Genomic DNA, 26,524 nt, shown 5'->3' on the forward strand with positions numbered 1-26,524 from the left:
ACCTCCCACCCTGCCCTGAAGCTCACCCTGCCCCCAGCGCCAGCCGGAGCCCTGCCGGCCCGACTACCCCGGGCCAGAGTTTGCCACGGTCTTGGACCAATTTTAGTGGGCTGTAGGTCTAGCTGGTGCTTGGTGAGAAAGAGCATCTCGTCTCTCAGCTCCGAGTCCAAGCCCAGCTCTGTCAGAGCCTGCTTAGATCCCGAGGCCTTGCTGGACACCCAAAATCAGCCTCAGCAGCCAGCACAGCTCACCACCACTCCCCCGGATGCTCCAAGGGCTTGCTGCAGCCCTCCCCATGCCCTCAGAGGGTTTCCCACTCACACAGCAGGGAACTCACTCCTTGAAAATACATCGGTCAATATTTATCTAGTGTTAAAAGCCAGTTCCTCTACCTGACAAGCCTTGTAGAAGCCAGTGAGCCTGCTGGCTCCAAATCACAGCTCAGTTCCTCTTCCAAAACGCCCTAAATCCAGGCTAAAAATAAATGGGCTTTATTGATTTCCTATTTTAAACTAACACTGGGGAGCAATGTGTTCAGTGCTCAAGGAAGAGCAAAGGGTATTAGTCACAGGGAAGTACAGTCACAACGCTCGGAACCCTCCAGGGGTGCAAATAAAGCCCATCTCATACCAAGCCCCTTGCACAAGGCTTGGGGAAAGGAGCAGGAGAGCTGTGGGTCTGGCCCACGGGGCTTACCCCATGGTATAGCACCGCTGCAAGACCCCAGCACAGAGGCAGCCCCCCAGCACTGTCCACTGCTTTTTGGGGACTTAAAAGCCCATCCCCATGCAAAGACGGCATGTGATGTGCCCAGGTAGGAACACCCCAAAGTAGCACCAAGTCAACAGAGAGGAGACATTTGCTCACTATGCTGTAGACACACCCTGATCCCCATCCTGGTCCTCAGAGGGCAAGTCACTGCAGGAGGGGGAGCACCCATGCTGGGCAACACAGGCAGCTGGGTAAGGGGTGCAGCCCCACCCACCCATGGGTCAGCCTTTCTGCCAGGGCAGGCAGGGCTGAGGACAGCAGGCAGGGGGCCATCCCACACTGCCCAAGGCAGACAGGGCCAGCAACAGCAGCCAGCATCAGCCCAGTGCCACAGCATATCCCCAGTGAAGGGGAGCAAGGGCTGACAGCACCTGAGCTTAAATGAAGCCCAGCGTAGGGGGCAGAGGGTGTCGGTGACAGCCCAGATGGGGCTCTTCAGGGCAGTTAGCACTCAGGGCCCCGAAACTCTGTGAAGAGCTGTTTGTCTCCTTAAATTAGCAGCATCACAAGTCTCTGCCAGACAAAGACTGTTTTGTTGGTGGTTGCAAAGAGACAAGAGAAAGACTTGGGAGGATGCAGGGCTGCACTTCTGCCTAATGCAGCAGGCAGCAGCCCCAAGTCCCTGCAGCATCCCCTTCCTCCTTGAGCTCGTTCCTTCACCCTGAGACAGGGCATGCTGGACATACTGAACAAACCCAGTGACGTCCCTCTCTACGCCCCTGGATGAGCCCAACCACAGAGATATTGCACACCTGCCCAGCTGTTTTGAACCACAGTCTCAAGGTTCACACCGCTTTCTCCCTGAGCATGTAGAGAGAAAATCTCCCCAAGGTGACTGCTGTCTGCATGGCACGTATGTGTCAAGGCAGGAGTGGGCTCCAGCCTGGCTGAAACAGCACCCAGCTGATGTCCCGCTCCTGGGGGAATGGGCACATGGCCGAGGCTGGAGACCCACCACCTCAGGCCAGATCCACCCAGCACCTCCAGCCAGGGCATTGCTTTGGCCAGGTCAGATCCAAAGGCTTTGCTTTGTTTCCTATTAAAATCCCTCCAGTGCTTGGGAAGACAGATGCTGAGAAGCTAAATCCCAGCAGCATTCATGAATGTGCTCCCTCCTGCCAGCACCGGATGGGATATTCCTTCCAGATGCTCACGGCGCGCTCCAAGCACGCTTGCTGCTCTCCTCCCTCAGACAGAGTTGCTTCCCCAGCTGCAGCCCCTCACCGCCATTGGGAACCCCTATCCTTTCTCCACACGCAGCCAACCCCCTCCACTGCCGGTGGTGGGTGGCAGGGTGGGAGCCCGGGGCCGGTGTGAAGCCCAGCCATGGTGTGGGAGGTTGCGTCGGTGGCAAAAGCCAAGCACAGAAGCTGAGCTCTGCTTGTTAAAGGGTGCATGGGGTGTCCCTTCCCTGCAGGTGAAGGCCAGCATCCCACTGCTCTGAATCGCTCAAGTCTCAAACAGAGCAAGCAGTGGGGTTGGAAGGGCTCTCTGGAGATTTATCTTGTCCTGGGTTATTCGCACAGAGGCTGTGGGACACAGGAGGTGGAAAAAAGCAGCCCATGAAATAGATGCCACAGACAGCTTTGCCCACGCCAAGCAAACAGGGTGCATTGCTATCCAGGGAAAGGGCTCCCGGCTTGGCCAGCCCATGCTGGGCTTGGATGCAGCAGACAAAGTGGGGCTCCCATGAGAGGTGGGGTGGCCAAGAGGTGCCTAGCAGCCCTCCACACCTCCCTCCACACCGGCTACCCTAGAAACACATCCGAAATAAAAGCTGGACTTGGATAAATAAATGCATCCGGAGGCCGGCGGGCCAGCCAGCACCGACAGGAGGCGGGGGAGCAGCCCTGCGTCGGGACGGACGGACACCACGGCCGCCTCCAACACCAGCCCACCGGGCTGCAGGGGAAGGAAAGAGTTTAACTTTTCTTGTATTTCCCCCAGCCCTCCTCAAAGCACCCCCCGGCAGGTTCCCTGAGCCCGCAGCCCCCTGCCCACCCTGGCAGCCAGGTCTCCCCGCGGTGGGCACTCACCAGAGGGCGAGGGCAGCTCCCCGCTGCCTGCAAATGGAGGTGGGGGCACCCAGGCATTGGCTCCCCACGCCGGCAGCGGGCAAGCCCCAGTCGGAGCTGCCTTTGCGGGGGAAGCATGCGGGTCTCTCCTTAGCAGCGCCGGTACCAGAGCGGGTTTCAGTGCAGAGCAAGGCTGCCATCCCTGCCCGAGTGCCCAGAGAGGCACCTCTCCATGCTGGCTCTGCCCCTCCGCCACTCGGCCAGATGTTGGCTCGGAAAGGGAAAAACAAATCCCCAGCTGCCGCCAGGGCCTGGCTGAGGGATAGCAAATGTGCTGGCCAGATGCGGGGCATGGGGGTGTGCTCGGGGGCTCCGCTGAGGGGGGCGGCCGAAGCAGCCTGCGGCAGGAGCGCGTGGGCTGCTGTGGGGACTTGGTGGGGACAGTTCTCCGGAAAACACAGGTTTGAACCAGAGGTTGTAATTTCCTTATTAGAGGGGGGGGAGAAAAAATAAATAAAAATAGCAGTGAAGGTTTTACTATGTCCTCACTGTGGCCATTTTTCTCTCTGATATTTTCCCACCAGCCTCCTCCCATTCAGTGCCGGGTGACACTGAAGCCAGCGTGGCCAGCAAGCAGCAATCCCTGCTGCCGCAGGCGGGTGTCCTGCTGCTGGAGCGGGGAAAACCCCACCTGCAGAGGCAGGAGAGGGCCAGTGAGCATCCCTGAGGTGGAGGATGCTCAGGGTGCTTGGAGCCGTCTTCTCCTTGCTCAAGCCATACCTGCTGCCCTTGCCCAAGGCCGATGTTCCCCTGGCAAATGGTGGCTCATCCCTGGTGCCACAGGGAGCAAAGCAAGCCTGGGGACAGGGAGCCAGGAGGAAACCCAGGGATGCTTGCTCGTGGGTTGGAGGTGGTGCTGGTACATCCTTCCAGAGAGGGGAGTGGGACCTCCTGTGCCAAGTGGGCAGGAGAGGAGTGGATGCGTTCACCCTGCCTGTTACCCATGAATAATGATGGAGACAGTTGAGTTCAAGCATCCACCCGAAGGGCCAAGCCCTGCAGGCCTCTGTCCCTCAATCAGCCCTTAACAAGGCAAAGAGCGGGGGACTGCTGAGGACAGACAGAAAGCAAAGTTAACGCAGAGGTCCTCAGTAAACCTCAAGATAAAAAGCAGGAAAGGGAATACTTAGCAAAATTGAATTTGTACAAATCAGCAAGTCTGGATAATATGTAACCCCCAGACTAAATAGAATTAGCTAATGAACTTACTGAGCCCCTGACAATTACTCATAAAAAGTTACTGAGAAAATGGCACATCCCAGGTTTATTTAATGTCTTCATTAATGATCTGAAAGCAAGAGTAAACAACAAATTAATTATGTTTGCAGATGACTGTAAGCTGGAAGGTGTTGCAAACACTGCCAAAGACGGCAAAGTCACACCAAGGGCCCTAAAGAGGTTAGAAATAAACCAGCAGGAAACAAGCCGCATCAGTGAAACACAGCACGGGGGGAAAAAGGACCTGAAATACAGACATCTAAGAGGAAGGAGGGGTGTGCTGCACAAGATCCAAGCAGGAGGCCAGGAGCAGGTTTGGAGGGGTTGGAGAGATGGGAGACAAGCTACACAGTGAAAAAGGAGAGCCCCGAAACCCACCAGGGCTCTGCGGGGCAAGGAGCAGGGACCCAGAGATGATGCATCTCTGAAAGGTTGTGACCGTGTCCTTAACACATGTGGCATTGGCTTTGCAGCGGGGGGAGAAGCTGGAAAGCTCTTTTCCCAGCGCCACGGTAGCACAGTTGGACCATTATGAACCCCAAGGGCTGAGGATCATCCTGATTGCCTTTACTTGTGCTGAGAGAGGTGTGAGTCCAGTTTTGGGCCCCTCAATACAAGAAAGACATTGAGGTGCTGGAGCGTGTTCAGAGAAGGGCACCAAAGCTGGTGAAGGGTCTGGAGCACAGGTCTTGTGAGGAGCGGCTGAGGGAACTGGGGTTGTTTAGCTTAGAGAAGAGGAGACTGAGGGGAGACCTTATCGCTCTCTACAACTACCTGAAAGGAGGTTGTAGCGAGGTGGGTGTTGGTCTCTTCCCCCATGTAGTTAGCGATAGGACGAGAGGAAACGGGCTTAAGCTGCGCCAGGGGAGGTTTAGGTTGGAAATTAGGAAAAATTTCTTTACAGAAAGGGTGGTCAAGCATTGGAACAGGCTGCCCAGAGAGGTGGTGGAGTCCCCATCCCTGGAAGTGTTCAAAAAACGGGTAGATGTGGCACTTGGGGACATGGTTTAGTCTAGTCTACCCTTGATTGGCTTAGAGTAGACTTGGTAGTGTAGGTTAATGGTTGGACTGGATGATCTTAAAGGTCTTTTCCAACCTAAACGATTCTATGATTCTATAGCTGCTTCAGCAGGCAGCAGGGAAGGTGGCACGGCAGCAGGCAGGCCGGCTCGCCGGGGGATACAGCCGGGGATGGGTAACATGGCTTTGGGACTGAGCCGCTCATCCCAGTCTGCAAGGACACCAGGAGCTGGTTTTGCTCCCCCAAGAATCCCTGGTGCCGGGGAGAACCATGGATGCCCCGCTTCGCCTGGAGCAGGCAGTGCCTCCAGAGCCACCCGTCACACCCCACGTCGGGCTCCTTCCCCCCTCGGCGGTGGCGGCTGCTCCTCCCTCGCCTCGCCCCAGCGGGAACAAGGGCGCTTTGAGCAGTGGGTGGGTGGCGGGTGGGTGGGGGCGTCTAGCCCTTTAAGAGAGAAAATTGACTTTGTAATCTGAGCAAATTCCTCCTTTCTGACAGGCGGGAGAAGTTACGGGTCCCTCCCTCGCTCCACTTTATTAAATATAGTAGTAGCAGCAGCCCTCGCCTGGAAGCAGGCGCTGGTGGAGGCTCTGCCATGCCCGGAGCCCGAGCCACTGCACCAGCCCTGGGGGCCACCATGGGTGCCCGAGGGGACATTGCCATGCTGCTGCTGCTGCTGCTGCTCGCCTGCCAGCCGCTGCCCCTCCGCGCAGGATCCCCAGCTGGAGGTAAGCCCTGTCCCGCCAGCCCACCCGAGGGATGGAGTGGTGAGAAACCCGGGGGGATAAGGCTCGGCTTCGGGTGCACAGGGTGGGCTGGGAGGGACAGGGACACAGCGGGGAGCGGTGTGGGCACCCATGGGTGCAGGCTGTCCCTCCCCAAGGTGCGGGGCGCCTATTGCCAAGCTGGCAGGAGCAAGGAGAGGCAGCTGCCTGTTTTCAGGCAGAGTGTTTGGGCCAGGGTGCCCTGTGGGGAAAGCCGAGGGAGGGAGCGGGGCTGCTCACCCACTGTGGCTCTCAGGGTGCTGTGTACCCTGGCCGTGTCTGATACTTGCCCCAGGGGCACACGCAAACGTGGTGCTGGGTGGGATGGGGCTCTCTCCCTGTGTGCATGCGGGGTCCGCGGGGCTTTGGTCTGCGTTGTGGGCAGCCCGCGGGAGAAAGGCACCTTCCCGCTCTGCCAAAGCCCTGTGCCATGGGGACGGAGCATGGGCACGTCCCGCAGCCCTAGTAGGGAGAGCCAGCCCTCCCTGTCCATGTTTGGCCTTGCTACAGTAGCTGCCTGTGAGAGCAGCCCCTCTTATCCGAGGAGCGGGGACTTGGACGGTGCTGATGGGAAGGAGGGAGCTGGGCAGCATTTGCCAGGGTCTGTGTCACCTCCCTGCTCTGCTCCGTCCGTCTGTCCTGTGCAGCCAGGGTGGCTGGGTGCATGGGGCGAGGGGCTTGCCTCTCCTGCCAGCACAGCCCCAGAGGGGTGCAGGATCACCCCTCGGGTGATGGGGCACGAGGGTCTGTCCAGGACTGAGGGTCTCTCCCAGGAGAAGGAGCCACGGTGCCACAGGACAGGCTGGCCCCAGGCAGCAGGGAGGACAGGGGACGGTGGCTGCTGCACAGGGACAGAGCGTGCGGAGGGGTTATTGCAGGGCACGAGCTGGGCGGGGAGCAGAGCGGGTGATTTATATCCAGTTTTCCCCAAGAAGTGGCCAGGTTTGACCACACAGCTCTTGGCATGGCGGTGTTCCCTGCCTCAGCATCCCAACGGCCATCCCGCAGCGCCGCTCCCACCCTGCTCCTCCTCCTTGTGCCTTCTGCCTCCTGCTCCCTCCCCTGCTCCGGGACGCGCGTACCTGCGATGGTCCGAGCCTCGGCAGGCTCGGCGGGGTCTGGACATGGGTCTCATCCTGCTCAGGACAGGTCTGCGCCTTAGCCTGACCCTCCAAGCTGCGCTCAGGGTCTAAACAACCATTTGCACTGGGTCAGTGGCATCCACAGCTTCAGAAGCGGAGGGGATTTAAAAAGCACTTTTTTTCCTAACTCACCCCAAAATAATATAACATCTCACCGAGCAGTTTCTCTTCCCCAACCCTCCCGCTGGGAGCCGGGGCTCTTACTAGCGGTAGGGCAGGAGCTTGCTTTGTCCAGGCAGCTTGCAAAAGACCACCTCTGGTCTTTTGCTCCCCAACAATCTTCTGCATCTGAGCCTGTGTCAGTGCGAGGAAGTGGAGGAGGAGGATGATCCCAGGGCCCAGCCCTGTGGCCCTCAGCACCTGCAAGATCCCTGAAGGTCCCTTGTTGTCTCCATTCCCTCCTCAGCGAGGAGGTGGCCTCCAGGGACACACTCCTCTTCTTCCCTCCCGCCTTGTTCCTTCTTTTTTTTCCATGCACCAAAATATGACGATGCCTGGAAAGCTGAGTGGAAAAAAATAATCCCTTTTGTTAATGAACAAAGTGGTCTTCTTCCTTCCAGCCCTGACCTTTCCATCCCAGGCAGGGATTTTACCACGTGGAGCCATTGCCCGCTCGGGTGTCCAGGATGGCTCCCGGGGCTGCCCTGGCACTCCCGTGCTCTTTCATGGTGAATGGGCTGGAGCAACCCCAAAAAACAGCACATGGCTTTCACTGGCACCTGGCAAACCTCCCAGATTCCCCCCAGGTAACACCACCCATGGCTGGGGCACAGCTCCAGGGATCAATGGGCATCCGCCTGGCATGGACCATCAGGGCTGGGAAAGGAAAGGGGCTTTACACCCATTTTCTGATGCTGGGGACTATTTCTGTGCCCAGCCCAAGCAGACATGCCAGCCGCAACCCCAGGTCTAGGCACTGGCCTCCCGCAATCCCCATCCCCCGGGAGCATCCCTGCTGAGACCATCAGTGCGGGTGCCAGGCATTCCCAGGGGGTGCCTGACCTGGGACATCCCTCCATCCCCATCAGGGAGAGCCACACCAGCCATGAGCAGTGTGCTGGGCATGGGGCTGGGGCAGGCTTGTTTTTAGGGGTGAAGCCTGTGTTTTGCATTGCCTCAAAGCCCAGGTTCAGGGGTCCGGGCATTCTGCCCAGCCTGAAATGGAGTCACCATGCACATCAACAAATACAAGATTATATAAAGAAGAAAAAATACTCATAAAACTTGTCCTCTTGACATCTGAGTGTGAAGCTTTAGTAAACTGTTTTTAGACAGCCTGGCTCTCCTCCAGTTCCCAGGAGATAACCCACAGGCTGAGCTCCCCCTTTCCCAAAAACCTTCTCACTGGGGGTTTGTAATGAGGAGGGATGCGGAGGGGAGAAGGAATTGGATGTGGAGTGTCCCTGTGAGTAGCGTTCACCCCGAGCTTCCAGCATGGGGGTGCTAAGCATGTGACCCCCAAGTCTCAGGTGGACTCCCAGCAGTGGTGATGGGGGTCCCAGGTAGGCGAGAGTGACCCCGGCTTGTCCACGGCTGCCCCGTGCAGAGTGCCTGCTCGTGGGCAGGGAACAGTGTCGGCCCCAGGGTACCCAGCCGGGACCCTCCTGCCTTATCTGGGGTTATCGGCTCTAGGGAGCAGTCTCGGCTGTTCCTCTCCTCCACTTTTGGAAATCTAACCGATTTATTCAAACTTTCTTTTTTGTGAATGCGCCACATGTTTTGAGGTCATAGCTCCAAGCAGCTGGAAAAGTTTCCAGCTGATGGGAAAGAACAGGAAAAAGGCTGAAAAGGGGGGAGAATGCAAACTGGTATCGTGGGAATCGGGGAGGAATATTCTCGTCTCACTTTTATATTTAGCAATAGAGGGCTGTGGGCAAATATATAAGCACATTCCTCCAAGATTGCAGGACAGGGTTAAGCTCACCCGGAGGAACTAACGTCAGGTTGAAGGCTGGACAGTAACAGGACTTCAGAGGCGGTAGGCTAATGCTGTCTGTGTGCCTAAATAAAGCTCAAAGCACAGACTGTTCGCAACAGACGTTGGCTCAGCCCAGCCTCTGCTCCCAAGGGCTGCTCCCTCAGCCCTTTCCAGGTGCCTGGAGGAGCCGGGCTCCAGCTTGTCTCCTTTTTGGGAATCCAGCCTCCCTGAGCGTTAGCATCACTCCCAGCCCTCAGCTGGGAAAGTCCTAGAAAATCTCCGACTCATATTTATACACTTCGCAGGTCTTGCCTGGGCATCCAAGTCACCCCAGCAGGTACAAGGCAGGTCTGCAGGCAGCACAGCCCAGTTTGCAGTCAGCCCCTTCACCACCCCATATCTCCAAACCTCTTGGAGACACAGAGCAAGGAGGCTGCTCATCAGAGACCCCTCATTACCAAACCAGCCCTTCCCTGAGACATCTCCATCGTGCCCAGTGCTTGGTTGCACATTGCCATGCTGCACATGGATGGGATGCCCTGTAGAGTTTTTCCAGGGTAAATGTAACAGAAAAACTGAGGTCAAGAGAAACCCGTTGTGATCTTTCTCCCTGAGCTGCTGCAGTGGGAGTGGACATGCCTGCATGATGTTCATTCTGCTTGTGAAGTTTGCAAACAGACCTGAGGCTTTTTGTTAATGTGCCACAACCAGAGAACCCACTTTGCCCTGATGCAAAGCCAAGGACTGCTTTGCAAAGCAGAGCCCAGAGTCAGGACAGCTCTGGATTCTGCAAAGCCAGGCTTAAAAACAGAGGAGCAGGACTGCTGCAACTCTTCTCGACCCTGGGATGGGGAGGATGCAGGTTTGCCACCCTGTTTGTCACTTGATAGCTGTCACTCATCCTCAGGACAGACCAAATAGGGCCTCTGAGCATCATCCTGACAACTGGCAGCGAGGTGGGGTGAAAGATGTTTACATCCTGTGCCCTGGATCCAAAAGGGTGATAAATTCCCATTTTCCATCCTTCCTCCCCGGGTGTGTCACCTGCACTAGTTGTGCATCGCTCTGTGCAATACCTCTGGGAGCTGCCCTGCGCCCAACAGCTGCTCTTGGCTGCCTGACAGCCGGACAGACAGTAGGAGACAGAAAGCATCCTGGGGAGGGGAGGGCGCTGCCAAAAATTGATGGGAGCGGCAAAAGTCATGGGGCAAACAGCATGGTTTGAAGGTGGCCGGTCCCATCGTGTGCCTCTAAGCCAAGGAGACAGAAAAGCAACATTCATCCATCACCGTGACTCACTGGCTGTTCAAGGAGCCTTCATGGGCTGTGAGTCAGCTCCGGACGGCACCCGTGATTCCTTGCTGATTCTTTTGCCCAAATCTTGGCTTTCTGGTCATTGTTTTTCCTCCCTGCTGCGGGCCGGCAAGGGGAAGGTGTGTGTCAGGGTGGGGGTCAGAGCCCCCAGCTGCATGCGGTGCCATCGCCAGGTGTCTTAATGGATGCCCCCCATCCTGTTATCATGCCCCTAAGTCCCCCCAGTGCTCTCCAGTGCATAGGCAGAAAGCGGGAGAGGGGGGGTCAGGAGGAATTTGCCATTCCCTTTCCCAGCCTCCAGCTAGGCTTCAGCCAGGCTTTGAGGTTTTTGTACATCCCATCCCACCCCACAGAAATTTCTGGGGCCCACCAGGGTCATTTCCTCTGGGAGCTGGGGAGGAGAGAGGAAAGTTTTGGCTCGAGGTAGATGGGGCTGAGAAAAGCCTCCTGTCCTGCCCTGCAGCCCTGGGAGGGGATGTGCGCGCCTGCTTCCACACCCCCACAGCCCCACGCGGCCAGATATATGTCCCCCCTGTGCTAGAAATAGAGCAGGCATTTATTTTCTCTATAAACATCACCCTGCTGCTTGTTCTCATAGATGGAAAAGCCAGGGGGATAACAGGCGTGAGGAGGAGGAGGCAGGGTGGAGAGGGGGGACCTCTGAAAACATGGGAAGAGGGAGAAAGAGAGGAGAGGGGAGGAGAGGAGAGGAAGAGGAGAGGAGAGGAGAGGAGAGGAGAGGAGAGGAGAGGAGAGGGAGAGGAGAGGAGAGGAGAGGAGAGGAGAGGAGAGGAGAGGAGAGGAGAGGAGAGGAGAGGAGAGAGAGAAGAAAGAAGAGAAGAGAAGAGAAGAGAAGAGAAGAGAAGAGAAGAGAAGAGAAAGAGAAGAGAAGAGAAGAGAAGAGAAGAGAAGAGAAGAGAAGAGAAGAGAGAGAAGAGAGAAGAGAAGAGAAGAGAAGAGAAGAGAAGAGAAGAGAAGAGAAGAGAAGAGAAGAGAAGAGAAGAGAAGAGAAGAGAAGAGATTTTAGCTCTAGAAAGGGGAAAAAAAAGAAAATACTCATTTTCTTTGCAGTTAGAACTGCAAGGCAGACAATTTAGCATGTCAACCCCCAAATGAGAAAAAAACCTCCTCTTTCCCCATCCACACTGCAAACACCCCTCCCTGTCTGTGGAGACACTTTTCTCTGCCCCTCACAGCACTCAGCATCACCGAACACCCATCCTGGCCATGGGCCTTGTGACCCTGCAGGTCACAGGGTGCTGTGGATGCTGCAGATGCTGCCCTGCCAGCATGTATGTGGCCAGATCGCCCTGAGCTGCATATTTTAAAAGCTCCTTCCCTGCCCCTGGATGCTGAAATTAAAGCCGGCAGGTAGCTCCTGGCAGAGCTTCAGCATTTCCCTCCGTGCGCTGGGCTGTGCGCTGCTCTTGTGCCTGTCCTTCCCTGACTCGCCCCGACTTTGGCCGATAACCTCCCCCATCTTGGCACTTCAAGAGCCGTTTGACACAAGCAAGGCTGGGAAACGTCTGAGCCCGGGAGGCTGGAGACGGGCCCCTCTCCAGCGGCGGCCGTGCTGTTTGTTGACAGCAGGCGAGGGTCTCTCCGGTAACGTCCAGCCGTTCCAGGGATGCCTGTGCGTATCCCCTGGCCGGGCTCTGCTGCTCCCCACCGCTGGCTCCCGGGAAGGCTGCTTCCCTCTGCCAGGGCTGGAGATCAGCTCGGGAACAGGCAGCGGCTCTGTTGGGTGGGCAGGGATGGCATTTGGGGATCTGCAGGTGGGACATGCGCCCGGGGTGCCCCGCTCCCGTAACCCAGCCTCCAGTCCAGGCTTCCCTCGAGGTCCCCCTGCTCCTCCAGTGCTGGGCTGGCTGGGATTGTCCCCTCGTATGCCACCGCGTGCCCCCTGCAGCTTTGCAAGCCCTTCCCTCGCTGGGTGGGAAGCAGCCAGCACAGAGCCAGAGTAGGCAAAGCTGTGGGAGCGGGGGCCGGGATGTGCAGGGTGGAGCTGGAAAACCTGCCAGACAGCAAGAGAGGGAGATGGCTTGGGAGAAAGAAGAAAGAAAGAAAGAGAAGGGGAAAAAATAGAACAAAACCCGACTTGGGATGGTTTGGAAACCATGTCCTCTGGGGCTGATACAATATTTCCACGACAACTTCTCCTGGCAGCAGAAGCCTGAGCGAGCCTGAGTCACCCTGCAGGGGATGGCACAAAAGCTGCATTGAGCCTCCCGCTTTCCCAAATCCTCCCACTTTGTCCCCCCGCTTCACTTCCCAGGGCAAAAACTCCAACCACTGCTTCCAGCTCCGGCTTATTCCTTAAGTCCCTCCGGAGTCATTTAGCCACAAGTCATTAAAAGCTCTCCATCCCCGCTCCCACTCATGTCAGGCTTCGGGGGTGCTCACCCTGGGGATGCATCCCCCCAGGTCTTCCTCAGAGCACCACAACCTTTGTAAGGGGGACGCAGCCGATGTGCAGCCAGGGCCACGGCAGTGCCAGCTATCATCTCCTTGCTCTCCCCTCCGTGGCTCTGCATCTGGCTGAGCAGGAGAGCGCAGGAAATACCATCAGCTTTAGGGCTGCTTGAATCATCGTAAAACCACGCTGGATAAGCGAGGGCTGGAGCTCCAGAGCTCCAGCCAAGCCTCCTGGACCCCGCTCTATGGGCTCCAGCTATAGCAGCTCCTTCATGCTGCTTTGTAGGGATGGGGGAGGCAGGCAGGAGCAGGCACACACGTTGGGCAGGGGGTTGAGGGCTGGCAGGACATGGGGTGATACTGCAAGCCCCCCTCCCAGGCAGTGCAGAATTAGCAGGGGGCATGTTTTTCCCTGACCCCAAAGTCCATGGGCTGCAAAAAGGCATTTTTTTCTCCCAAAGCTGTCAGGCAGGAGCCAGGAGAAGGCGAGCGGGAGAGCAGCTGGCAGGGGAACAGGGAGAGGAACTGAATTAATAAACACAGGCGGAGGTTTTCAAAGTGGTGCAGTTGCAGCCAGAGCTAGGGGCGGATGGTCTGCTTTGGGAGGCAGGGGCCAGCGGGACGGAATGGGGGCAAAGCAGAGCACCCCAGCCCAGGGGCTCTCCTCCTGTGCCTGAAACAAGGGTGATGGCCTCTTCTGGCAAGCACTTGGCTGTTGGCAGCCCTGAGGAGGGTGATCGGCCACGGCTTTGCTGGCCGTTTCCCGGGCGCTGCTTTCCAGCAATCTCTGCTGGCCAGCCCTCCTGGAAAGCGCCGGCCCCAGGGAGACCCACTGCGAGGGAGGGCCAGGTGGAGGGTGGGAGGCGAGAACCGGAGCTCTCATTCCCATTGCCGAGCTTTGAAAACCACGCACAGCCCTGGCTCGGGGTGTGGGAGCTGCAATCGCAGGCTGCAGTTGCAGAGGGTAAAACGTGGAAGTGAGGATAAAGAGAACAAGCCCTCCTCCATGGTGGGAGCTATCACAATAGGGATGGATACGTGCTGATGCCACCCCACCCTGTAAATCTCAAGGCTGAACCCCAGGAGCAGGAGAGCAGGGCGAGGCTTCTCCCACGGCAGGGGCTGTTTGCTGGGCTGGCTCTGCCCTGTCCCAAGTGCCTGAGTCTACCCTGGAGGCAGCCCCGTGCTGCCTGCAGGGGAGGGTCCTGCCAGCATGAGGGGGACCGCAGGGTGTCCCCAAGGTCCCCACCAGGCTTGGATGCCATCGCTGCAGCCCAAGACCGGCTCACATGCGACATGTCTGCATTGCACTGCGATTTCCTCGCTGTGGAGACCCGGACGGGCACTCAGCCCTCCTGCTGCACCCAGGCACCCGCTCGGGACTCTGGGCGCGCCTGAAGGCAGCAGCCCCCCCAGTCCTCCACCCAGCACCCCCTCCTCCCAGCAAAGCCCCAGCCAAACCCGAGGGCCGCTCCATAGTGGCTGTGTTTGCCTTAGCCTGCCTCACAAGCTGCTCATTTCCTTCCCCAGCCATAAATAAAACCACGTCATAAAACGAAGGGAATGTGTAACATAATGAAGCCTTTCTCAGAAAGCCCATTGGATCCCTTTCTCCCCTGGCCCCTCCACCCTGCACAGGGACGGGGGCACAGCCCAGCCCTGCCACCTCCCGGGATGCAGCCAGGGCACGGGGAGCCACGGGTCCCCTCAGGCATCGCAGAGCCAGGCTCAGGATTAGGGATCCTGAAGCCGGGGGCCACCCACGGCGGAGGCAGGAGGGCTGGTCCTGCCCACCCTGCCTGCGCTGGGAGTGGGGACAGGAGATCATGCACATGCTGCGGGGGGAACCAGGAGGGGTTCAAGCTGCAAGCAGCATCCCCAGGGCTGGGCGGCTGCCCCCAAGCCTTTCCAGTGTTTGCATCTCTCCAGCCCCTCCGGTGTTTGCACAGCGGGTGGGCGCAGCGCAGCGCGGCTGGCGACGGCCGAGCTTGCTACCTTATAAAGTCATTAAAATAAAAAAAAAAAACCAAACAACTCAGAGGGCCTCGAAACAAGCTCCTGACGCCGCAGAGGAGGGCTGCACCAGGCTGGCCATGGGGCGCCTCGGCAGCACCCCATGCCGGTGGTGGGGGTTCAGCAGCACCGGGCACGCTGCAGACACAGGGGCTGCTTGTTGGCATCGGCCAGCGGGCGGGAAGGAGGGCAGCCGGCGGGCTGGGCTGCACCAGCAGCCGCACAAGCCCGGGGCTGTTCGGGCAACAAGGAGCCTTCACTCCCCGGCTGTTTTTCCACCGTCAGAAAACCGGTGTGGCCGGGGCGGGAAGTGGCTGCGAACACAGAAAGCCTTTCAGGGGGGCGCGTGTGTCTGCACGGGGCTCTCCTGGCACCCGCTCCAGTAATTGAAGAGCTGCTTTAATGAATTCCAGTCCTCTCCCTGCAAACACACACAGGCCACCAGCCCTGGCCCCCACCTGCCCCCCACCACAGCCTGAATGAAGCCTTGTTGAGCGGCCAGCCCCTCCCCGGCGCTGTGCCCCCTCTCCCCAGGCAGGGTTTGCTCTGCTCCTTCCTCCTCGGCGTCAGCATCCTCCTCAGGGCAGAGCTACAGGAGTCCCTGCAGCCCCTCGGGGACTCGTTTGTGTCCCCCATGCACCTCCTCATGCACACCCCAAAATGCATCCAGCTGTCCCACCGGCAGGCCTGGGGATGCCGCAAGCTGGGGTAGGAGCCTGTGGGCGGGAAGGCATCCATCCACCAGCTCACATTTCCCCCTGCACACTCAGGAGATGTCTCCCCACTCCGAAAAATCCTTGCGTCCGGCACCGGTTTGCTCTCCAAACTCTCGTGCTGAGCTTTGCAAGTGCTTTGCCTTGCTGGGGCTGGGAGTTGGCTCCTCTGTCCTCCTACGTGCTGGGAAGGAGGTGCGAGAAGTTTATGTGCTGAGATGTTAAAACATGGAGGAGAGCCCAAACCAGCCCCGCTGAGCCCCAGAGCACTCCGGGATCCCCCCAGCCCGGAGCCCCCGGGGCAGACAGGGATCCCTTCCCCCCCGCAGTGCCTCCCAGCACCAGGCTCTGCTCCCCGGGCTGCCGGAGTCGGCTCAGTCAGGGGCTAGGGTGCCAAAAAACTCCCTGAACACCAAAAAACAGTAATTGGAGAGGCCAAAACTGCTGTGTTTTCAACTGGAGGAGCAGACAGAGAGGGCCAAGAAGTCCCGGACCCGGCGCGTGGCCGGAGGCTGGGGCGGGTGCTGGGACGGGTGCCGGGGCAGCGCCGGCTCACACAGAGCCCTCACTTGTTCGCTGGCCCCGGGAGGAGCCGAGCACGCCTGGGGCCTCGCTCCCAGCCCCTTGCTCAGAGTTTTTGGCTCGTCTTGGGTTTTTTTTCAATGCAAAAAAAAAAAAAAAAAACCAAATGACACTGCAGCCTATAATCTGCTGGCTGCTGGCCGGCTGCTTGGAAACTGTGACTGAGGCCCTTCTTGCCTCAGCAACGCCTTTCCATCGGCCTGGCAAGGCAGGGGCAGCGATTTCCTGCAGTACATGGTGAGCTGGGAACATCAATTAATTTTAGCCGGGGTAAGCAGGACAGCCAGGGTGCCCACCCGGACCCATGGCCAGGATGTGGAGACCCAGTGGTCCCCAGGACAGGGGAGGGAGGGCCAGCTCGGGCATCCCTATCCAGGGATGAGGCTCAGCTTGGGTCACGACATGCCTGTGGCATGATTGTGGCACCCTTAGATCACCTGCAAAAGGTGGTTTTGGGCCACGGGAGTGCATCTGAATGGGGGTGATGCCGGGATGCTGAGCTGCAGCCAGCCCACAGACATGGCTGGATACCCAGGGGGGGTCCCTGCCCTCTCCTTGCATGCCCAAATTGGAGCCACCGTCCAAGTGATCAATCGGGGTGGTGCACCCTGTGCCGCGAAGGCTCCTCCAGGGTGAAATGCATTTGAAAAAGACCCCAAAAATCCAGCAAGCCACATTTTCTGCATCTTTTGCAATGTGGAGGGTAAGGAAGAGAGGAGAAGAAGGTGAAAAGCTGCAAGTCTCTTGTGAAAGAGAAATGCCACAGGTCGAGTGGCTTTCGCATCCTAGCTGGGCTGCAGAGTAGAGGAGCAGAGCGGCCCTGAAATAAAGCAGGAATTTGGGAAGACAAACAGCAGTAATTCACACTGCTCTGCTGCTGGAGAAAAAACCCAGCACCTCTTGGAGCTGGGCAAGGGTCCCTCCTCCCTCCCCCAGCAAACAGCTTCATTCCCCTGGGCATCTGCGCTTTTGGTAACTTTATTGGTAGTATTTTATGAGAGAAAGAGAAGAAAAACATCTCTGGCAGCTTCGGGAGAATGGAGGCGGGACAAAATGTGCTGGCTGCAGGAGCTGCTGCCCTTTGTCACACTGGAAAACAGGCCGGCTGTGCTGGACCGGCTCCTCCAGCCCCCAAACATGATCGCCAGCTCCTATGGGAGATGCTGCCTGGCCCCTGGGCTGCCAGAGGAGCTGCTGGTGGGTCCGGCCCCAGCAAAGCTTTCCCTCCCCATGAGAGCAGCTTCTCAGTGCCCATCTGAAGAGCATGTTTTTGGGATTAGGCGAAGCCACAAAACCGAAACGTAGCAAAATCCTGGTGGGAGCTGGAGCACAGAGCATGCACACATGGGGGAACCTCGACAGGAGCCAGCACATAACGTGCATGCGATGTCTCCAGGGTCCACAATATATTGCATGCATGTGTGCATGCCTTGCTAGGGCCCGAGCATGGCCGCCTGTGTCTGTGCAAGGAAGGAGAGGAAGATTCCCTTTTGCAATGTGCTGCGTCATTCCTGCTCACCAAATGCTAGGACAAGGTGGTGCCGAGAGCCCCAGGCAGCGCCTGGCAGAGCACCCACCACCCTTGTCCATCAAGCAAGGCATGCCGGGGCTGGCTGGTTTTGCAAGGACCACTGGAAAGAGGGAGCAGGTCAGGAGAGGACAGAGCCCTTCACGGCCGTGCGAAGAATAGCAAACCTCCTCTGAGTCACTTCGGCTAGGCCGAAGAGGACAAGGAAGCCAAAGTGCCCCATGCCAACTGCAGGCACGAGGGCCAGGAAATGAGCAGGCTTGAGTAAGGCACGCTGGAAGCCCTGCCCTGGGCTGAGCAAAGGGCTTAGTATTGAAGCAAGCACTAGATATTTCCATGCTGCCATTTCTTCCCTGCGCAGAGCGGGTGGGGTGACGGTCCTTGCAACACACGCATTATTCTCCCAGACCCCAGGAGAAAGCCAAGGTATTTTCTCTGCTGCCAGCGGCAGGAAATGATTTTTCATGGGGTGTGGGCAAGGAGTCTTCTCTGTCCCTGAAAGGCTCAGAAGAGCATCCTCTATGCAGGACACTGCAGAGCTCAGCTCAGAAGAAAATGCAAAAAGCCAAAGCAGAGCGCTCCAACTCTGCCCATGCCAGGCAAACTCTCACTGTCACCTCTAATGATGGGCTTGTTTCAAACCCTCCGTGACTGTGGCTGCTTGTTGTTGGGTTTTCACTTGCTGCACCACCCCATGAGCAAAGCCTGCCTGCTGGAGCAGGGTGACCCTGCCCAATTCCTGCCCATTCCCACCCTGGTCAGCCCCACAGAAATTTGGGCAATAGGAAAAAAAGCAGCTGTAAGAGCACACATGGGTGTTTACACCCAGACTTCGTCATACAGGAGGCTGGTTTCATCCCAGCACCCAACCTCCATCCCTGCCTCCTCCAAAAGAGAGCAGGGGCTGGGCTGGGACCCTGGGAGAAGCCCAAGCCTCATCCTTGTTGTCGCATGGCACCTCAGCAAACTGCACGTGGGACCCCAAACCCAAGCATGGGTCTGATGACAAAAAGTGCAATAGTGAAGTATAGCAGGCAAGCTCCGCACGTATAAACTCGAGCACAGCGGGCTTTACGGACTGTGACTACATATGAACTGAAAATACGCATGTTCACCCACACACACCCCCCCGACATATCGTCCCCAAATATTTACAACTTACAGGTCTTCTGAGTGTTTATGCCTTGCCCTGCAAGCACAGAGTTAATTTTGCCATGAGTTGCTCTGGAGCTAACCAGAATGGGTGGCAGTGCATCGCAGACACACACATTTAATGTGCACTGAGCCAGCAAAAAAGTATAAGCACTGTAAAATTAAGCCTTGCCACTCCCTGTGTTTTTAATTCTGCCCTCTCCCACATATGCCCTGTGACACAGTCTTTCATTTCATGACCACATGCCATTGCACTGAGTTCCTGCAAGGCTGATGTATACTGGGTGTTGAACACGTTCCAGTTGCAGCTTCAGGCACCCTGTTTGAGCTGAGGTTTCCGTACAGTCTCACATCCACATATGGATCACAGGCACACGCATTTGTTCCTCCAGCACTGACGGAGCAGCCACCTTCAGGGTGAACATCAGCAATGCTTGGATGACATGAAGAGCTTTTAGAAAGCCATGTAAAATAGGGAGAAGGGCAGAACATGGTGTTGGCTCACCCAGTGGCATCCCGGGGGCTCCCATACAGCATCAGAGAGTTCAGCAGTGATTGGCACCAGCCGGGGCATCCAGCCAAGGCATAACACAGCCACCACTGGAAGGGTTCGTATTGCTCCAAAGGGAGACAGCTGTGGCAGAAGTGGGAAAGACTCATTAGGGTAATGTCTTGCCTCCTAATGCTCAGGAACTCAGCCTGATGATAGGTGCTACTGCATCTGCCCTAACCACGTGACATGGAGGAAGGTTCCTCTAAATGCTGTATGTGCAAGGAGAAACACAGCCTCTGCCTCCACACACCCAGCCCCTAGAAACTCCTTCCCCTAGGAAAATCAAAAAACAGACTCCCCTGAGGGTCTTTCCAGGCTGCGGGGCTCCAGCACCCTGTCACAGGACAAACGGGGAGCCCAGGAGGGCAAGGACTGATAGACAGGCTCAGGGGGCTCCAGATTCACAGCACCCATGCAGACAGGGCTTGTGGCGGGGGTGTCCTTCCCTCCCTGACCCTCTCTCTTTTCTCCCCAGCCTCTTTCTTCGGGGACAGCTTCGTGGAGATGCCGCTGGCGGATGCTTCTCACACGGTGCGGCTCCACCTGCAGCTTTACACCAGCCAGGGGAGCGGGCTGCTCTTCCTGGCCGCTGGCCAGCCCGACCACCTGCTGCTCCAGCTGCAAGCCGGCACCCTGCAGGTCAGCACCCCCCCCGCAGGCTAGGGTCTATGTGTCAGGGCTTCATTCAGTGCAAGGATGAAGGGGCAGCACCTGAAAGCAGCAGCCCATGGGGCCAGATACAAGCCCGGACAGCTGAGCTGTCAAGACCCCTGCCAGGGAATGTTAAAAAGTTTAAGAAGGGGGTGGACACAATCTTGGGAGAATCAGTTAAATACAGAGAAACAGGCTCCAGCTGGGAAGGTCCTTACCCACTGCCTACAGTGATACTGAGGAGCATGATGGAGACACCCAAACACTGGCACCCCATGAACATTGCAGTCAGACATGGTGCACAGCACCCTCAGGGTGCAAGGGGTTAGTGAAGAGAAGGGATAAGCCGAGAGGATCCAGAGAAAGGAGAGGTTTCCATCAGCAGACTCCCCCATCCCACCGTGGGCCAAGCCCAACTGGGGCATGGGAAGGGACAGAAGAACAAAATTCCCTCTTGTGGTTGTGGTGTTGGCATCCACCATGAAGGAAAAGAGCAGGGAGCACCCAAGGCACACACCCCACCTCTCCTGCAGCCTGGGCTGGGCCACCAACCACATCTAAACCAAAGCAGGAGAGCAAGCAAGCAGCTGGCCAGAGGTCTCCCTAATGCAGACCGTGTGTCTCAGGGTCCATCAGCTAACCCTCTACTTAGGCAGGCTCCAGGCTGCTGCTTGCGGGGAGCAAAGCCTGCTATTTCCCCTGCCTGTTCCCAGGGCAAGGGCTGGAAGCAGCCCAGGCTGCAGGGATGAAGGGCAACAGGCAGGTTGGAGCAGGGAAAGAGGAGCCAGCATCTGGCAGGGCTCCTCCATGGGGGGAGAGGGAAAGCCCAGCAGTGGGGCAGCGGGACTGGGAGATGGAGGACCCCAGGGAAATAGCCTTGAGACTGGAGTTTGCTGAGAAAGAGTGAAAAAGGAGAGAAATTCAGAGAGCAGGACAGAAGGCATGCCCACAGGGGTATCTATCTGGGGAGGGAAGAACATGCACAGAGGAGGAAGAGGGCAGGATGAACAGTAGTAAACAGAGGGACCAAAACACTTGTGAGCCCCCAGGAACAGTCCACACTTCAGTGGGTATTTCTGATAGGTGGAGTGTCTCCTGTGCTGCAGATAACACCTTGCTTGAGCTGAGCACTTTCCATGTCCTTCCCTGCAGGCCAGGCTGCAGCTGGGCTCAGAAGAGGTGATGCTGCAGTCCCCAGCAGAGCTGCAGCTCAATAACCTAGTGGTGCATGATGTGGAGCTGCTGGTGGAAGATGGCAGGATGATGCTGACCATCGACGGCCTCTTCAACAGCTCCGTGGACATCACAGGACCTGTACGGGAGCTGGACATCCAGTACGGCCTCTATGCTGGTGGGACAGGCAGCCTTGACCTGCCATACCTCGCCAAGGCCAGCTCACCCTTCAGAGGTTGCCTCCACTTAGTGACATTCAATGGCCTGGATGTCCTCTCCCCATTGTCCTCTGACGGCAGCTCCAAGATCTTCCACCAGGTCCAGGAAGGGTGCAGCACGCAGTTCTCTGCAGACCCCGAGGACCCCTTTGGGTTCCTGGGGCCACACTCCTACATTGCGTTTCCCATGTGGGATGCAAGGGAGGAAGCAACCATTGAATTTGTGATAACAACAAGCATCACCCAGGCACCCCTCATCTACCACGCAGGGCTGGAGAATGACTTCTTCTACCTGGAGATCTCCAATGGGCGCCTGAGAGGGTTTGTTGAGAAGGGGAACGGCATCATTGTCCTGCACAACAACGTCTTCATCAGTGATGAGCAGCAGCACTATGTCAAAGTCTACACGGACATCCACAAGTTTGAGATCCTGATTGATTACTACGCCTCATCCACGTCCAACCGGGGCATCAACAACTACCTGGACCTTCAGGGACACCTCTTCATTGGAGGTATGAATGAAAAAGCTTTGCAAAGGCTGAGGGAGCACCATCTTGCTTTCACCTCTGTGTGGACCATGACCAACAACTCATTTGTTGGCTGCTTGGAGGACCTGCGGATAAACCTGCAGAGGATGAGTCTGCAAGATGCCGTGATCACATCGGGCATCACATCAGGCTGTGGAAAGCAGGAGCACTACTGGGACTATGACGAGGTGTATGAGCAGGATGAGGCACCCACCTCCCCATCTCCAGATGTCTGGTCAGGAGCACCAGGCCTGGTGGTGGAACCATGCCAGCCAGACAACAGCTTCCCACCTGCCTTCGCCAACATCAGCAGGCTGCTGCACATCAGCCCCATCATCGTCTCTGAAGGGGGCATGGCCTATCTGGAGTGGAAACACGCCCAGCCAACAGTAGATTTGAGCCTTGCAAACATCCGGCAATCCCAAATACTCTTTAGCATCACCAATGACCCTAGGCACGGCCAGCTGGAGCTGGACATTCCTGGGTCCAGGAGCAGAAGGAAGTTCACCTTGTTGGACATTGTGAATCGGAAAGTCAGATACGTCCACGATGGCTCTGAAGGGCCCATGGACCAGCTGATGCTGGAGGTGACAGTGACTGCCCAGCAAGGGATCCCAGAGTGTTTGCGGCAGGGGCAGATGTACCTGCTGCCCATCATGATCAACCCCATCAATGATGCCCCACAGGTGATCTTTCCCCATGGGAACCACATGACAGTCCTAAAGCACACACGGAAACACCTGACCACAGACATCCTGCAGGTCCTAGATGATGACACATCCTGTGACGACCTCGAATTCCAACTGCGTGGTGGCCAGCAGATGGAAGAAGGTTATGTGGAGTACGACTTCCACCCTGGCGTGCCCATCGAAGAGTTCTCCTGCAGCGACCTGGAAGCAGGAAACGTAGTCTATGTGCACCAGGGTGGGACAAACTTACAGCTCACCTTGCAGGTGAGCGATGGCACAGTCCCAAGCCCCATTGCCACCCTGAGGATCCTCGCCATTGACCCTGACATCCGCCTGCACAACAACACTGGCCTCTCCATCTCCCAAGGAGGGGCTGCACGCATTACCACAGCCAACCTGTCAGTGGAGACAAATGCCGTGAAACAACGGGTCGCCATCCTGTATGTCCTCACAGAGCCCCTAAGGTATGGTGAGGTCCAGAAGCAAGGGAGTGTGGGAGGGGAATGGAAAAAAGTCGAGTCCTTCCACCAGCAAGACCTGGAGCAAGGGCGCATCCAGTATTTTAGCACAGACTCGGATCACTGGCTGGAAGATGTTGTGGAGAAGCTGAGATTCGAAGTCCAGGTTGGGCAGAAGATCTTGCAAAACAACACCTTTCTCATAAGGATTAAAAGAGCCACCATTAAGATGAGGACCATGGTCCCCCTCCAGATGAAGAACAAGCGGCACAGAAATATCACCAGTAAGGAGTTGGAGGCAATGTTGGAAGATCCAAACTCTGCCCCAGTCCCCTTCCACTACATGATAATCCAGGCTCCCAAAAAGGGAAACCTGGAGCTGCTCGGCAACAGGCTGACCGAGGGTTTTGGATTTACCCAAGATGACCTGCAAAGAAACCACCTGAGCTACAGCTCAACCATCAGGAACTCTCAGCAAGCAGAGGACACCTTCCAGTTTCGTGTCCATGCTGGCGAGCAGCACTCTCCTGTCTATACCTACACAATCAGCATTGGTGGGGACCCTGACGCACCAGCCCTGACCAACGTCCTCCTGACTGTGCCAGAAGGGGGGCAAGCCATCATCTCCAAGGACCACTTGTTTGTACAGAGCATGAACAGCATGGACTACCTCTATGAAGTGATTGAGGGGCCAGCACATGGGAGGCTGGCCTGGGCTACATCCCATGGCTGGGCCTCTAGAGAGGAGATCACAGAGTTCACCAACGATGACATCCTCCACCGCCGGCTGCTGTACCAGCACGATGACTCCGAGACACTGGAGGACGACATCCCCTTTGTAGCGATCAGGCAGGGTGAGGGCAGCGCTGAGCCTGATGCGGAGGAGGTGAGAGGTGTTTTCAGGGTCTCCATCCAACCCGTCAATGACCACACCCCAGTCCAGGTGGTGAACAAGGTCTTCAATGTGGTGCGCAATGGGCAGCACCTGCTGACGACAGATGACATCGCCTTCACTGACAAGGACTCTGGCTTCTCCGACACACAGCTAGTGCTGGCAAGGAAGGACATTTTGTTTGGCAGCATTGTGTCTGTTGATGACAGAAGCCACCAGGTCTATCGGTTCACACAGGATGACTTGAGGAAGAAGAAGATCCTCTTTGTCCATTCAGGGGCTGACCGGGGCTGGATCCAGCTACAGGTCTCAGATGGTCTTCACCAAACCACAGCCCTCCTGGAAGTACAGGCATCAGACCCCTACATCAAAATAGTCAACAACACCGGTCTAGTCATCCACCAAGGCAGCCGAGGTAGTATTGACTCCTCTGTCCTCAGCCTGGAGACCAACATGGACATCAGGTCAGATGAAGAGATACGGTTCCTGATAACGACCCCCCCAAGGTGGGGGACTGTGCTGAGAGGGGAGCAGCCAGTCATGGCCTTCTCCCAGAGGGACCTGCTAGCAGGAGAGATCTCCTACCACCACAACGGGAGCAGGAACACCCGGGATGAGCTCCAGTTCACTGTAGAAGCGAACGAGGTGGCGGTGGAGGACACATTGGCCATCAGCGTGTTCTTGGGCACCCATCCCAGCCCCCTGCGCATAGTCAACCACAAGGAGATCCACGTCTTCCAGGGGGAAGCGGCTGGGATCAAGGAGGAGTACTTACTGGTGAGTATCCCCTTCTCTAGTCATTCCCTAAGCCAGCATTACTTCCCTGACCACCAAACCAGGACAGCCACTGGTGGCACTCCATTTTACTTCCACCTGCCCAGAGCAAGGGGCTTGTGCCTATGTCAGTCTTTGCCCAGGGGTAGAGGCAGGGTTCAGGCATAGCCTCAGCAAGAAGGGCACTCTTGCAGCTCATCCCACAGCAAAGCCTTGAGGGATTGCACAGTGGTGGGCTGTGGAGCAGCCCAGCCTTACACGCACCAGATCCCTACTCATGCCTTGTCTCGCCCGTACTCCCAGGTGACCCACGAAGAAATCCCTCCCCAAGACATAGTCTACCTGGTGAGCAGTCCCCCGGCCTCCGGCTTCCTGGCGATGCTTCAGCATGGCCAAGACTCAAACGAGCAGCCCAGCCTGGACCCCATCCAGTCCTTCACCCAGGAAGACATCAACAACGGCAGAGTCCTCTACCTCCACTCCAAGCCAGAGGAGGACCATGACCGGTTTGTTGTGGACATCACGGCCAGCAGTGCAGACCCGCTGGAAGGGGTGGTGGTGAGCCTGACCGTGCTCCCCATCACCATCCCCCTGGATGTCCACAACATCACAGTGCTGGGAGGTGGCTCTGTCACCCTCTCCACGGGCACCCTCAACATCCCCAACGCCTACTTCACAGCTCTCGGCATGGAGTTCAAGGTGCTCGAGCCCCCCCGGTTTGGCACCCTCCTGAACAGCGAGCGGCCCGAGGACGGCGGGCTGCACAGCTTCACCTGGAGTGAGGTAGAGCAGCCAAGGGTGCCCGCTTGCCCACCACGCTGCTTTCCCAGGGGATTTGGGAAGAGCCTGGGGGCGGGCTCCAGCCCCCAGCGGCACTGGGAGGCTGGGGAGGACTGCGGGGCTCTTCTCCCCAGCAGAGCTATTTGCCCTCAGGATGGTGGGGTTTGGGGTGGCGGGTTTGCCCTGCGGACAGGGAACACATAAACCCCCAAGGTGTGTTTAAATGTCCCTGGGGATACAGGGTGGGAATGCAGGCAGAGCACCCAGGCTGGGCTCCAGGTCTGCTTCCCATGGGGATCCCGCTCCCTCTTTGTGCTGGATCCATCCCGCAGGGATGCTGCAGAGCAAGTGGTAGGTGCCCAGCTCCCTCCTTCCTCCCAGGCTGGTGCACAGGTCCCCTCCTCAGCAGGGCTGGTGGCCCATGTCCTCCCAGGAGGGTCACCCAGCCCCTGCCCCTCAGGTGGAGAACAAGCAGATCCAGTACAGGCAGGACGGCCCCCGGGCCCAGGCCGACAGCTTCACCCTCCTGGCCAACGCCTCCGAGATGGACCGGCAGAGCCAGCCCAGGACGCTCTTCATCACCATCCTGCCCCGCAGCTCCAAGGGGCCGCGGCTGCGGGTCAACGCCGGGCTGCAGGTGAGAGTGGGATGCCACGGGGACGGGCAGCCACCCCAGCGGGCCCTGGGTGCTCAGCGCTAGGACACCCCGGGGCTGGCCAGCCCAGCGTGGGGACCCCACGGGACCCACTCCGAGCCTGGTCACGCACCCCCGGGAATTCGGGCACAGCAGAGCTGGGGTGCAGATCGGAGGCAGGCGATGGGCTCCAGGGAAGGGAGGGGGTTTCCCAAAGGGGCGAGGCTTTGCAGGAGGTGGAGACCGGGCTGTCCCTCCCCGCCGCCGATGCTGAAACCGTCCGCAAGATGGGAGCATCGCCCCGCAGCACCGCGCCGTCCGCTCGCACGATGTGCTCGGCGGCGCCGGGCTGCCACGGCGGCAGGCAGCTGCCTGCTGGCAGGCAGGCGGGCAGCGGCTCCTCACCTCCACCCTTCTGCGGACGGGCACCCTGCTTGCCCTTCCCCAGGTCCCAGAGTAATTCTTGGGAGCACGAAGAACAGCTTGCCCAAGTCTCATCAGCACAGATTGGAAATAATTATTTAGGCAGCCTTCACACCTGTCCTTATA

The 26,524-nt window shown here is 57.7% G+C and overlaps 1 protein-coding gene across 1 annotated transcript in view; it reads left to right on the forward strand.

Moving 5' to 3' along the window:
• The first annotated feature begins 5,722 nt into the window (after nt 1-5,722).
• The window catches only part of CSPG4 (chondroitin sulfate proteoglycan 4), a 28,072-nt gene continuing 7,270 nt past the window's right edge, over nt 5,723-26,524 (forward strand). Inside the window, exons 1-5 of the mRNA XM_075714189.1 lie at nt 5,723-5,813; nt 19,598-19,818; nt 20,983-24,564; nt 24,865-25,344; nt 25,802-25,978. Coding sequence (XP_075570304.1) covers nt 5,723-5,813; nt 19,598-19,818; nt 20,983-24,564; nt 24,865-25,344; nt 25,802-25,978 — 4,551 coding nt within the window. The remainder of the gene's footprint in view (nt 5,814-19,597; nt 19,819-20,982; nt 24,565-24,864; nt 25,345-25,801; nt 25,979-26,524) is intronic.

This window comes from Pelecanus crispus, chromosome 7 (genome assembly GCF_030463565.1).
Source record: "Pelecanus crispus isolate bPelCri1 chromosome 7, bPelCri1.pri, whole genome shotgun sequence".
Lineage (NCBI taxonomy): Eukaryota > Metazoa > Chordata > Aves > Pelecaniformes > Pelecanidae > Pelecanus > Pelecanus crispus.